Raw genomic sequence first — 15,026 nt, forward strand, 5'->3', positions numbered from 1 at the left:
AGGGACATGTACTTGTAGCAATGTGTTTCTCTGTTTGGGAAATTGCTTAGTCCAGTGGATGGAGCAATAGACTCAGAGTCAGGAGACTTGCATTCTATTCTTTCGGTGCCAATTACCAGTGTGTGACCTTGGGAAAGTCATTTCTTCTCTCTGCTGCAATTTACCCATCTATAAAATAGAAGACTGCTACTTTCATTCCTTTGCCAAGTACTTTGAGATCTATGGCTGAGAAACTATAAGAGCTAAGTATTATTGTTAGCCAAGGAGTGCAATATAGATGTAAAGGTTGGAAATAATGTACTTACTCCTCAAAATTCCTGACCCAAATCTCCCACTTCACCTTCTAAGAATTATCTAACAACTGAATAGAGCAAGTCTTGTGCTGGAGAAATCATTCAATAACCTTATTAGGGCATTAATAAAAGCAAATCCCCCTATCCCATCAATTCTCTTATTTACAAGCGATATTACAGCATAACTCCTTTTCCAGGCTGGTTTATGTCTGTGTAGCATTTATTTATGTCTTTTAAATTCACATGCTTAATTCTCTTGAGACCAGAATTTTCCTATTATAAAGGAATGTGTTGTTATCTCCCCCAGCCTTTCTGTGAATCTTCAAATATGCAACAATTTACAGCACTTTCTGATTACAGCTTTATCACAGCTCCCCAATCTGAGACTGGCAGCTGCTTTTCTATGAGATCTCCATGCACATTTTTTATTTTTATCTGCAGATTATCCTGTTTGTTTAGCCTTGTCAAGGAAAAAGACCCATCTTCTTTCTTCAAAGATTTCTTCTTGCTGTTCCTTGATATTTGTGTGTGTGCAATTTTTCTTGTTTCCTTAAAAATGTTCCCCTCACCTGAGTAATCGAGGCAGTCATTTTGTCAAGAGTCTTTCTTAACATAAGCTGCAGTGAAGATTGTCCAGAGCAGGGCTGGCTTAAACAAACAAACCAAGGTGACAGAGCAGGGCAAAAACTGGTTGTGTTGCCATTGAAATCGATAATCTCTAATCTCCATCAATATAAAACAGTATATTCAGCAAATCCCATTGCTTTTAAAACAGTGGTTCTCCTTCTCAGCACTGTAACCAAACCAAATCGCGCTCACATTGGAGGGTTTGTTTCAGAAATGAACTTGAACAAACCCATCTCTGATCTGAATAACCCAGGAATTCAGGCTGTTCAAAATTCACACCCTAATTTGGGTTTTGTGGTGGGATCCCTGTTAAAGGATCCTCTTTCTCGTGTTAGAATTTCAAAATGAGCAAACCCCAAAGGTTCCTTTCATTTCCACAAAACCAGCAACGAACAATCCAGTTTGACTACGAGGATAGTAAAATGGCCAAAAAGAAACAAAATCTGGGCACTGCTTTGCCTCTTGCATCACCATTACATTTATACAGGGTGCAAAATGCTTCCAAGTCCAAACAGTAGCATTTGACACCACGTTTTGTAGTTGCTTTGCAGAGGTGTGTGTGACCACTCAAGGGGTGAGAGAGTGGAGTATCATGCCTGCGTGGTCATAAACTGTGCAGTTGGGCTTTTCACCCTGTTTGTTGCAGCATAAAAAATGACCTCGGGGGCCTTGAGATTTTGTGTGTGTGTGAGTCTTGCCTTCTAAAACACTTTTCTTTGAAAGCAGAATCTAGGACTGTAATGTGATATCTGGGCTTGGGATTTTGTTTGTTTCTCTTTCTAACACCTCTGATTGAAGGATAAAATTAAAAAGAAAAAGCAGAGAAAGTGCTATATTCCTGCTGTTTAGTAAACATGGAAGACTTTATGCTGAGTTGTGGGTCTTTGTAGGTGTTCCGATGATGAACGCGGTATACAAATCTGAAGAGCTAGCTAGCTATATTAGATAATGGCTACATTTTTAGTTAGAGCAAGCTCTTCAGCTACTGCAAACTGGTATAGCTCCAGCAAAGCCAATGGAACTGTGCAGATTTAAATCTGCTAAGGATCTGGCCCAAGCGAGGTATAAACAATTATGATAATGCTAGTTATTTCACACTTTCCCCAAAATGCCCTTTCCCTCCCCAAGTAATTATTTGACATGTTGCTATCTATTTTATAATCCTTTATTTTTTTAAATGAATGGGCATCTTCCTTATACTTATAGCAATGAAGAAGCAACTGTGACAGTGTACAGAGGCATTGGACTCTGTTCAATGATTATCTTGTTGATTGAAGAAGTGATTACAATTCTCTTCAAGCAATAGCGGTAACAGAAAAAGACTCCTTGTAGGTAGCTGCAACAGCTAGAGATTATAGCTGATGGGTTCAGAGAATGTGGATGCAGAATATGAGAGATTATAATGGTGCTATGCTACATTAGTGCTGTATTAGCAGATAAGACAACGGGGTTGCTTGCTTGATGCTTTCTTGGTTCAACTGACATTTCTTTTCTGAAAGTGAATAGATATCAAAAGAGGAGGAACGCAGTGGTGATGTGGTGGGGCAGACATAATTAGCATCATGTTTTCTGTATCTGAGAAGATAGAAGGCTGTGATTGCCTTGTGATTGCACAATGGTGCATTTTTATATTCACGACTTTTTGATGGCCGTGTGAAGAGAAGTAGGAAATTAATAAACTGTAAATGCTTTGCTGTGTTAGGGGTTACACATATAATGGAGCCACCTAACCTGGGGGTCATTTTAGTAGGTTGGTTGGATTTTTGTTTTAAGTAATTTTTTTTTACAGAAGGAGTATCTCTCATGGAAGAGATGAGAACATTAATATAGACAGGCAGATGTCTTGGCGACTGAAGTCTCCTATTTACTCTCTATGAAATTTGTTCTGGGACAGTATGCGGATGTGTAGGAGAGACCTCAGAACAACAAGGGGTCTAATGGTTAGTGCACCCAGTTTCCAGACTCTTGTCTTCCAGCAGGAAGGGCCTTTGGTGCAGATCCTAACCCTTGTATGTGGCTTATTCTTACCTCAGGGTTTTCAATGTCCTTACCCTCTCTTTATTAGAGAGGGATGAAGAGGGGTGGAAATGAGGTTTATGTCCCTCCTGCAACAAGGGCACTTGGTAGGGGGGCCTAGCCCCTGCCCCCTACTCCACCAGGCTCTGAGCCAGAGCCCTGTCAGAGAATGCAGCATCAGTAGGGTGACCAGATGTCCCGATTTTATAGGGACAGTCCCAATATTTGGGACTTATTTTTTGTATGGGGTCCTATTACCCCCCCATCCCAATTTTTCACACTTGCTGTCTGATCAGGTGAGCGTCAGGCACTCGGGAGTGCCTTCAGAGCTGCCTCCCAGGGTCACTTCCTTCCTACCATCACTCTTCCCCAAAGCCTCCAAGCCCAATAGAAGAGAGCAAAAGAAAAGAAATAACAACTAAACCTACAGTCTCAGCTGAGCTCAGCCTGCAGTCTTCTTCCTCACAGTGAGGCTTCGTCAGCACCCTTGTTCAAGTGTCCTCAGGAAGAGCCATCTTCCTCCCCAGCCTTCCTTTTTCTGATCTGAGAGTCTCCCTTTTAAGCTTCCTCTCCAGTTAGCTGCATGCTCTGCTGGACTGGAGGGGCAGGGTTGCCCAGTCTGGGGTTTGCACATCCTATCACAGGAGGCAGCACATGCAAAATACCCATGCCTGAGGCCTTGCCTGCTGTGCTCGAGGGAGCTGAGCTTCACGCCACCACCACAAGATAGACCATGAATGGGGGCTTAGTGTGGGGCCATGGCCACTGAATCTCCACATGGAAGAAGCATACACAAGATTCCTTATAGGGGTTTGTAGCCATTGTCTCATCCCAAGGGCTGAACCAGTGGCCAAGGTAGGGCCCATGAGCTGCTATGTTGTGGGTGGACGGTGGGCTGTATCCCCTGCAGACATTCCTTGCTTGAAACCTGTTTACGAGGGGCTTATGGGGAAAACAGGCCAGCCATTTCATCCCCACATAACAGGTAAAGCCTAAGCAGGAGCAGAGCAACTCCCTTGCACATCCTACTCCCTAGAAATATGCTCGCCCTGACCAGTAGGTAGCTGAAGTTGCGTATCTGAGATCGATTTTTCCCCATAGTGTAGACCAGCCCTGTATCAATGTAATTACATCAAAATAAGCCACAAATGTTTGGAATACTGCACCACTACAAAATGGGTTTTTTACTAGTACAATTTACCCCAGTAATTGACATCAGGATAGTTACATTAGTGCAACTTCCCCAGTATACACTGAGCCTTAGTGTGGTGTATGCAGATTAGAAGGGTTGGGAAAGAAACTGTACTGAGTTTGCAGATGGGGCCATACTGGGAGAAGCCTCTCTTCTTTATAATACCAGATCCCTGTGCCGATGTGGAACCTGCAGAGCAGTGTTGGGCAACCTGCGATTCGCAGGCTACATGTGGTCCATCAGGGTAATCTGCTGTTGGGCTGCGAGACAGTTTGTTACATCGACCCTCTGCAGGCATGGCCACCTGCAGCAGGAAGCGGTGGCCAGCCCATGCTGTTTCCCGCAGCTCCCATGTGAACAGTTGATGTACACAAACGGTCTCAGGGCACGCCAGGGAATTACCCTTACATGCCATGTGCAGCCTGTGGCTCGCAGGTTGCCTACCGCTGCTCCAGAAGGAGGCATCTGCCCATGACCTGCTCAGTGCTATTGTTCTTGTTAACAATCAGAAGGCATCCCATGTCCATTTGGGCACCTAACCAGTGATAGGTCAATCCAGGTGAATAATTCTGGGGACTTGTTTGAATAACACAATGTGGACATAATGTGGACGCACCACAGAGTAGATTGTGCTCTGTAATTTACCACTCACTGGTTAAATGTGACCTCCAAAATGGCTTAATAAATGTTGGAAAAATTAACTTCCATCCATGTTTAGTGGATACCGTTTAGACTTTTGTGAGCCAAATCCACAGCTGTGCAAATGAAAGTCAATGGAGTTGATACGGCTTACAGTTTGTCTGCTCACTGGGAAATGCAGCTCCCACTAGGGAGAGAATCAGTATAATCATTCAGTCACTTGCCTTTTTTTGTTTTTGGATATGGAACGGAACATATAGATTGGCTTTTATTTTTGCAATGATTGGGATTTTTAAAAAAACAAATTTTTAATTTAAAAGAAAAATTAGTAATGAATCAAAATATCCTCCAATATCCTAGCTCAGTACAACCATTCTAATCAGAATGTTTAAAAAGAAAAAGTACAAAAGGTAAGTAGTCGATTTGACATTGTCTTTCTTCACAGGCCAGACATTTGCTCTTTGTCTGCTGATAAATCTTGGTATAAGAGGCTTATGTTAAATTGATGGACCATTCTAATGTTCTGAGCTGAAAATGAATACCCGCAATAAGATCGTCTTTTCTCCCTTGCCTCCAGCCCACCCCACGTCTATTTTAAAGACACTTTCCCACATTCTCTGATCATAAGAGGAGTTGGTCTGGTAGCTTTTCTGTTTGATTCAGCAAAGGATTTCAGGACATGGGCTGGCATTTCAGCTTGAAATTTCCAGGAGGGACAGACTTATCTACCTTAGGGAAATTTGCACTGCAGCAACTTAATGCAGATGTGCTGCGGGGCAGTAACAAAGAACTTGGACTGCTGCAATTTATAGAATCATAGAAATGAGAGGTCATCTCATCCATCCTCCCATGCTCAGGAAGGAGCAAGTAAACTTAGACCATCCCTGACAGGTGTTTGTTTAACCTGTTCTTAAAAACCTCTGATGATGGGGATTCCACAACCTCCCATGGAAGCCAGTTCCAGAACTTGACTATCCTCACCCGTGACAAACTTCTTAAGAGATTAAAATCTGTACATAAGTTAGTGATAATATTTTGAGCATGTTTAGCATCTTTCATTTGATGATCTCAAAATGTCTAACAGACATTAATTCATTAAGCCTCAGAGCAGCCCCGTGTAGAGGGTTTGTGAATAAAAAAGGGGCTATAGAGAAGTTATACAACTTTTTCAGGATCACATATCCACTCAGTAGAAAAACCTGGACTCAGATTCAGGAACTTCTCACTCCCAACCCCCAGTTCTGACCAGCAGACGGTAGTGCCCTCTTAACTACAAGAAGCCATGGTTTTCAGGTACTATGGCCCAGATCTTCAAAGATATTTAGGTGCCTAACTTCCTATACTTCTAGTTGCTAAAGGAGATACTCTATCATAGCATCTGTACATGTATTATGGCCTGGACAGTGCAGGGTGTTAGATGAGAACTGCTCTAGTCTCAGCTAGTGGATAACAAACATGGGAGGACACTCTCTAGCCAGCATGATTCTTCTTATCTCCTCGGAGACCCCCTCGCAGAATACTGGGCTTCTTTTAGTCCCACTTCAGGTGTCTTCCAACCCCTCAGCCCCAGAACAATTAGTGAATTAATTAAGAGGTTTGCCTACAAGATGAAGCTGGAATGTAAATAATTTGTATTTTTAACATAACTTGCAAAAATCCCACCAGGTGCAAATAGAGAATATTTTATTTAAGCCACACCAGTATAGAACCATACTCTCTGAATCCAACATTTTAAAGGGAAAATTCTGTTAAAAGACAATATCAAGGTTGACAGACCCCAGAGTTTGGAGCAGAAGGAACCATAAGGGAGAAAAAAAGCAGAAATGGGAAACATCAGGGATGAAAGGGAGAATATCGGTCTTTTTTGTTGCAGATAAATTGTCTTGACTGTCAACAGACCTTGAGATACAAACACTGTGCATGTCAGGCAGCCAGCCACAGCCTGACTGCTGCAGGGTCCTCCGAGAAAAGCTTTAGAAGAAATTTCTGTCCTGCTGTGGAATAACTTTCTCCTTCTGATTGCAATGTATGGTTTGTAAAGGTGTTCAGATACCATAGTGATGGGCATGGTATTAGAGTCTAAGGAGAACAGAGTAGAATATTCCAGGGGAGGGGCCCCAGGGGAACGGAGTGTGTGCGTGTGTCAGGGAGACCAGGACCATAAGTCACCGTGTTACCTCTCTGCCTCAGCAAGAGTGAGCTCTGCTGGAGCGGAAACTGTGTGTCAGCTTCCTATCATACCACTAGATGTCTGCCTCACCAGCAAACTTCCTGAGACTCTGCCCATCTGAATCTTGCTTTGCAAGTTTGCAGGTAACATCCATTGAACCCCAGTTCCCCAGAAGCATCTTTCTGCGGGGTCCAGTCACTATCATTGGACACTCACAGAAATTATTGAGTCCAAAGAGACAGTGTACACACTAGCGTGTTAGCTTTCTGAGGACACACTCTAACTTAATACACAGCATGGTTTATAGTAAAACTAAGGATAAGTTTATTAATAAAGAACATGGGTGTAAATGATACCGAGCAAGATAAAATAAGGAAGATATGGTCACAAACAAAACAAAAGTAAAAAATATGCTTTCTAATGTCTAAATTTAACAGATTATAAATGTGGTCTCGGGCAATTCCTCATCTACAGTCAGTTCTCAGAGTCTTCAACCCACCCTGCTGAAGGATCCAGCTTTCAGAGATTTCCATAGCACTGGCCTCTTTTTCCCCATAAGCAATGGATAACAAAAAGGTTCTCTCCCCTCCTTTGTATAGTAGCAAACCTTGGAAATGTGTTCTTCTGAAGTGTCTATCCCCAGATAAAGTTCTTCTCCCCTGCTGTTTGTTTCTTCCTGTTGATTTCCCACCTCCCTGTTGATTCATATTGAAATGTAACTTCCATTGTCTCTGGCATCACCTTGATCAATTTACATTGGAGAGACGGGTAAATAGGCAAAACAATATTCCTTAGACTGGGACAAACTTGTTTATCAAGTCAGCCCCAATACACATTTTAGGAACATATTTTCAGCACACACACATAAATCTTAACACACCATCCATCAGGGAATGATATTCATGACCAGCCTGACATCAGTTTTTAGGCATTGTACTCAGTACACTTTTATAAGATAATAATATTGTATACAATAAGTTGATTCAATTGCTTATTCTTTGGGGTTCAGACTCCCTCTTCTCCCCCTGGGGTATCTGGACCTCGACTGTCACACATCCATGTAAAATTCACTTTGCCTCAATGGTGAGTTCTACGTTCAGAGCATTTAACAATATTAAAATGCCACCTCTTTAAAAAAAAGGACCTCTTCTACTCAGAATATAAATCTCAGCTGGCATCTAGGATGTGGGACTCTTAAGCCCTGATCCTGCAGTGAGATCCATTCAGTCAGGCCCTTGCATCTGCAAAGAGCCCCACTGAAGATAAGGGGGCTCAGTACCAGTACAGGGGTCTCCCTGTGCAGATCAGCCTGCAAGCTGGGGCATAAGAAGCCATATACTTTTTCCGGCATAGTTAGTGAATAAGAACTAAGGCATATAAAAGGATCCAGTCACAGACTCAGTAGGTCCATTAAGTAAATGTAATAATATTTACTTAAATAGCCCTTCTGGACTATGTCAGAACACAGTTTTACAACCTTTTAAAATTGATCAATATTATTAAATGCACAGACTCTGAGAATGACTAAAGAGCTAATTGAACCTACCAGTTTTCAAAGAGCTCAAGCCCCAGGTAGAGAATGAAAAGTGCAGATGATGTCTTCATTGAGATAGCAAGGAGGAAAAATTGCCATACAAGCATAGGACAAAGTGACATAAGATGCATTGACAACATTTAATGCTACACACACACAATTTTGTCAACCTCTTCCAGAATGCACTCACACTAAAAGGGAACAACTAATGTGTTATTTGCACAGTGACAGATACAGTATTTGATTGACTACTCCAATCTGCGATTTTGTTCGGCTGTTCACTCTGAGCCCCATCAAGCAGGAAAGGTGGCTTTTGAGTATTTGATTCTTGTTTTCATCACTTAGGCAGATGTTCACAACAGTTGTCAGCAATAAGTTCCTGCAATTAAACTATATATATGTACATATATATTCTGCTTTCATTACATAGTTAGGCCCTGGGATTTATGTCATCTGTCTATCTGTCAATCATCAGGCAAAACAAGTGATAAAAAATAAACCCGTTATCTAGATTGTCCTATTTTATTAGAAGGAAACAAACTAACATTGACTCATTGCATTTTAAGTCTTCACCAGAAGTCGCAAGGGATGAGAATTTTAGAATGTCATGCCCTGGATTATATCCTGTGAAATGTGATGGGCAGAATCAAACAAATGCCAAAAATTCCTGAGAAATTATCCTGTGAAAATCTGATGAAATATCACGAAATGTTCACAGTGGCAGAAAGCAGCATTCATGATTGGCAGCTGTGTGTCCCCATCATTGATAGTATCTATCTATGGAGGGATATAGTTATTAATAATAAGATTTCCCTTATTTCATTTCTTCCTACATCCCCAGTGCTTCCTTCATGTCACTCAAGCTTCCCACCTGACCATTTCTTTTGTTTCCTTGTCTCAGTCTTATCTTTGTGCCATCTTCCATACCACCCCTTGTGCCTCCTCAAATCCACTTCTTCTATGAAGCTTATCAATGTGCATTTCTCCAGAGGAAGAAGTGTTATGGAAAAAAAAGGAGTTTAATTATTTTATTATTTTTGCACCTCTTGGAGACAGAGCCATATCCGGCTCATCTGGTGCATCCTAAGTTAGTGCTGTTATGTTTGTATGCTTTAGAATGGTATGGGAATAGAGTTCTCTGGGTTTTGCATATGCCATGAAATGTATTAAGTCTCTCAATAGCTTCAAACAAGAGCCATTTTTTGTTTCAGCTACAACTCAGAGAAAGGCTTCTTTCTTCCTCCCTGTTTGTGGACTGTCTCTTCCAAAACTACACTGGCCCAAAGTCAAGGATGGGCAGTATTCATTCCTGGAGAACTGACATATTTGATCTCTGATGTCTCCTGACTCTGCAGCACTAGAAAGGGAAATTTATTCCTTTGCAAAGGGATAATGCCAATCTATCCAATGGGAAATACCCTGGAAGATGCTGAGAGTTCAGACCTTAATGCTGTGGGTACAGAAAAGCTATTTCAGGTCATTTATAGAGGTTTTAAATGGCTACATTAAAGGGATAAAACTCCCATTTCTTTAAGAGGCAACTTAAATAAAAATAGCGGCTTTTTGAAGCTGTTGAAGGTTTGGAATATTACAAGTAGATCTGATAAAGAGCGAATAAATGAACTTGAGGCAGTCAATATAGTCAAAGGTAAATGGTAAAGTATGGACCATGTGATATGTAATTTACAATGCTCTGCATTTTATTGTTTGGATATCACCATCACATACATAGTGTTTATATAGTCATTGATGCTTTTGAAATCCAGCACGTGTACCATTCAGAACACCATTCCCTAGTCCCAAATATTAACTTGGCTAGGAGGAGACTTTGCTCTGTGAAAGGAAGTCAAATGAAAAATGTATATTTTTCAAGCTTTCTGTGCAGATTTCAGTACATTAAAGTCACTGTGTAATAGCAGCCATGTTTCTGTTTTTGCTACATTTCAAATACTTCGCTGCTGCTTCCCTTTGATGTCCCTGGGACTTACACAGATCTTTTCTAAGTTTGATTTCACCAATTTTTTTTTATTTCCCTAAATGCTTATAAGAGGGCACATTTCTCTCTCTAGAATAAATAAGCAGCAATGGTCAATGCAAATCTGTTGATCAGCAATCATCACTTCTTTATGTGTATGATGTTGCTCACAGCAGACCAGTGAAGTATGAAAGTGAGTGAAACACTGTACAGTAGCACTTGCGGTAATTTGTTAGCTGTCTGAGTATATGTGATCATTTTGCTAATGGGTGGCTTTATGTCCCGATTTTACAGGAAAGATATAATGAGATTAGAACTTCCATCTACAACCCCTCCTCATCCATTCTAGATCTAAATCTGAACATACAAACAAGAGTTAACAAACAGCTTGGTCAATCTGCAATGTAACCCAATGAGAAATATATTAGCTTGGACATTGTATGCTATCATTTCCACCCCCGGAAATGGTTTGTTTGAGGGAGGAGCAGCTGTACAAGTGACTGCGTATTTAACAGAGCTGAATGAATAATTCAGAGCAAATTCAGTTGGTGAATTTTTCCTACTCTGATTTTATGGGGCTTCTCACGTGCTTGAAATGAAGCAAATGCTTTGGTGGATCAGAACCTTAGGCTATACTGGGGGCCAGGATCTCTCTGTTTTAAAAGTTAATATGAATTGTGGGTTTTTTTCCTTTACAAAAAGCTATTGGAAAGACAATGGACTAAATTCTTGAATAATTTACACCCAGCCCACTCCACTGACTTTCACAGGATGGCAGTGATTGAAAATCATTGCAGAATTTGGCCAATGAAAGCAAATAGAAATAGGAGTAAAAGATGTCCAGCTGGACTTGAATTTCTCACTAAAAGATCTCAGGCACGTTGAAACATCAATCTTCACAAGAGAATGATGTCTCCCTTCTCATGTCATCCTCTGCGTCACTCTCACTTCGCTGAGGGTCACTTCAGTCCTTCCTTGCTTCCAGGCCCTTTCCATATCCTGTTGACATCTTAACTCCCTGCAACCTGCTGATATCCTTGCATTATAGCTCCCATCTTTCTGGCCAGAATGATGCCTTTTAGACCTCGGGTAATGTAGACCAGGCCTAAGTAACATAGGAGCTGGATAGCTCCATTTTTCAGTTTCTTGACCACTTAAGAGCCTAAGTCTTATTGAATGTCAATAGGTGCTGAGCTCCTAAGTCACTTAGGCCAAGTCTACACTTAACAAATGTAACTGACATAACCATATCAGCAAGGGCTGTGATTTTTAGACTACGTCAGAAGGGCGGGGACACAGAAAATAATCAGTCTGGGAATGGCTTGGCTGCCTTACTCACTGACTACTATCTTAGCACATTGACCTGTCTCTTTAAGTTATGTCACTTCAGCATCCAAATACCACAGACAATATGTGCAACAAAATAACAGAAGCCACTATGTTTAGCGTCAAGAAACAAAGCCAAACTACTTAAGACGGGTTGTGCAAGGCTTGAACCATATCTCAGATTGTTTCTAAAGCATATGTGCTTCTAATGGTTTAAACAGATGTGAGTGGAGCTGTAATTCTTGTAAATTGAGAAATACTCCCATATTCATCAGTAGCAGGGGTTCTCACAGAGCATTTTCTGACTGGCCTAACCCATTCTAATGAATATATGGCCTTCTAAGACATTCACAGATGTCCCTTTGCTGCATGCCAGTACTCACCCATGATTTCATGGTGACATCTGGGATAGAACTTGGATCTTCCTGTTTCAGAAAACACAAGCCCCTAAACCAGGGGTCGCCAACCTGAGCCTGAGAAGGAGCCAGAATTTACCAACGTACATTGCCAAAGAGCCACAGTAATATGTCAGCAGCCCTCCATCAGCTCCCGCCCTCCAGCCCCCAGTGCCTCCTGCCCGCCGGCAGCCCCACTAGTCAATGCCGTCCGCCTGTCCAATCAGCTGTTTCACATGCGTAGGAGGCTCTGGTAGGGGATGGGGGAGGAGTGAGGGCATTGCAGGCTGGGGGGAAGGGGCAGGGGCCTTGGGGAAAGGGGTGGAGTGGGGGCAGGGCCTGGGGCAGAGCAGGGGGTTGAGCAGTGAGCACCACCTGGCACACTGGAAAGTTAGTATCTGCAGCTCCAGCCCTGGAGTCGGTGCCTGTGCAAGGAGCCGTATATTAACCTCCGAAGAGCCGCATGCGGCTCCCGAGCCACAGGTTGGCCACTCCTGGCCTGAACACTTGAGCTAACAGAGAATCTGATTAAGTCCTTAATCTACCAAATACAGCTGCCCTATGGCAAGCACTTCTGAAGCCACATTGTAGAGAGCAGAGATATACCTGTAGTGCAATATTCTGTACAATAGGAAACTGCCACATCAGGTCTGACTGGTTAGCCCCTCAGCTGATTCAGTGAAATTTAAATTTCACACTAAGTAGCGAGATGCTGTGAACACACACTTCAGATTTAGATATTTATGCAGATTACAATAAAAAGTATTTGCACTCACTGCACAACAAGTGGATGGAATGAAAATATTTTCCCTACCTTCACTAATAGTTTTACTGCACATATAAACAAGGCATCACAATAACACTAAAAAAAACAGGTGCGTGTGCAGGACAACGTGTTACACTGGTTGAGTTATTGGTAGTCTAGCAGTAAGAAAATAATAAACTCTCTATTTGGGATAGAACAAGTGAATACTTGTTTGGGTTACAGAAGGTCAGACCTGATAAATGGAAAGCTGGTCTATTTTTTGGCTTGTCAATCTTGACAGAATACTTCTTCAGCATAAAAAACTGAGGCTGATCACATCATTGAAAGCACAAGTAAGAAAAGATGTCGCTCTTGTATGGGGATCTGTGTCAAAGCTAAAAATAAAGCCCAGACCTCCTGACTCCCAGGCCTGTGTGTGACTCACAAAACCCTCCTTCTCCATCTGTTTTCTCCCCTTAAAAATCTCACCTTGCCACCTGGCATAAAACTGAATGACACAAAACCCTGTTAAATTTGCTGCGTGGAACAGTTCTGCATTGGGCAAACAGCTCTAACCAGTGTTTTTAACTTATGTGCTGCTATGATACTGACTTTTTGGGCCTCATTGGCCCCAGCCTGCAGACAACAACATTAAACAATGTCTGAAGGCCCCTGTATCCTCAGGGTGATGCTTTTCCATCCCATGTGCTCAGGGGCGGCTCTAGCTTTTTTGCCACCCCAAGCATGGCAGGCAGGCTGCCTTTGGTGGCTTGCCTGCAGGAGGTCCGTTGGTCCCGTGGCTTCGGCGTACCTGCCTGACTGCTGCCCTTGCAGGGACTGGCAGGCTGCACTGGTGCTTGAAGCCTCTGTTGCATGTGTACCTGGCCTATTTGTTAGGTAGCCTTGTGGGCTAGTAAGTAGTGATGGGATGAAGATGAAGTTCAATTTGCTACACTTGTTCAAATGAAGTTTTTTCCTAGGCTGCAGGCAGCCCTGCTGACTCTAGGGAGTTGCAGCGTGTTGTGAACGTGAACCCATCTTCAGGAGCTATTTATAAATGGGAGAAAGTTAAATTAAAAAAATGTGCTGAGGTTTTAAAATAAAACTGTGACCAGGTCAGAGTATAAACACAGGGGGGAAATTAATCCCTTCTTCAAAGGGAGAAAAAAAAAAGATAGCAAGTGAGAGAGCACATAATAAAAGGAAAATTCATTAAGTATAACAGGCCAGTTTTGGATGGTGTAAATCAACACAGGTCCATAGACTTCAATGGAGCTATGATGATTTATACCAGCTGAGGACATGGTCCAATGATTATAAAGGGAGAGGAAAAACACTGAGTGGAAACATAGCAGAGGTGAGAAATCCACTTATTCACACATTTGATGGATAGTCCACTAACAACAGCTGGTGCTGGTTAGCAGATAAAGAATATCATTGGCATGGCATTTAAAGTACAACCAGTGTCACTTTGTGCATTGTCCTGAGGAATATGACACTGCAACTTCTACTTTTCCATGTAGCCCCTCATTTGATGAGTGTTGGGGAGTATTAAACTCATTGGACTGAAAATAAGCCTGAAACTTTCACAATGATTGACCTTCAGCAATTTGTTCCACTTGAATGGGAGCTAGTAGTTGCTGTAATTTCAGTCCCTAAGTCTCCTTCTTCTTTCTTCCGAATAGGTTGCACAGTCACTATGAACAATGGCCCAGCTATACTACAAAAAGGTAAATTATTCACCGTACAGAGACCGGATCCCATTGCAGATTGTGCGAGCAGAGGCAGAGCTCTCGCAGGAAGAGAAGGCCTATCTCATTGCTGTGGAGAAGGGAGACTATGCCAGTGTGAAACATGCCTTACAAGAGGCAGAAATCTACTACAACATCAACATTAACTGTATGGATCCTCTCGGACGCAGTGCCCTTTTAATAGCCATAGAGAATGAAAACCTGGAGATCATGGAGTTACTGCTGAGCCACAGTATTTATGTGGGAGATGCTCTGTTGTATGCAATACGGAAGGAGGTGGTTGGAGCCGTGGAGCTGCTTCTGAGTTACAGGAAGCCAAGTGGTGAAAAGCAGGTTAGTCAAATATTCAGGCAAGGAATTTTT

General features: G+C 42.2%; 1 protein-coding gene across 2 annotated transcripts in view; it reads left to right on the forward strand.

The window, feature by feature from the left end:
- Nucleotides 1–15,026, forward strand: part of TRPC5 (transient receptor potential cation channel subfamily C member 5) — a 133,509-nt gene that overhangs the window by 25,046 nt on the left and 93,437 nt on the right. For both annotated transcript variants that reach the window (XM_032766983.2, XM_032766982.2), the window contains exon 2: nt 14,598–14,996. In XM_032766983.2, coding sequence (XP_032622874.1) covers nt 14,619–14,996 — 378 coding nt within the window. In that variant the 5' untranslated portion in view covers nt 14,598–14,618. The remainder of the gene's footprint in view (nt 1–14,597; nt 14,997–15,026) is intronic.

Source organism: Chelonoidis abingdonii, chromosome 8 (genome assembly GCF_003597395.2).
Source record: "Chelonoidis abingdonii isolate Lonesome George chromosome 8, CheloAbing_2.0, whole genome shotgun sequence".
In the NCBI taxonomy this organism is placed as follows: Eukaryota; Metazoa; Chordata; order Testudines; family Testudinidae; genus Chelonoidis; species Chelonoidis abingdonii.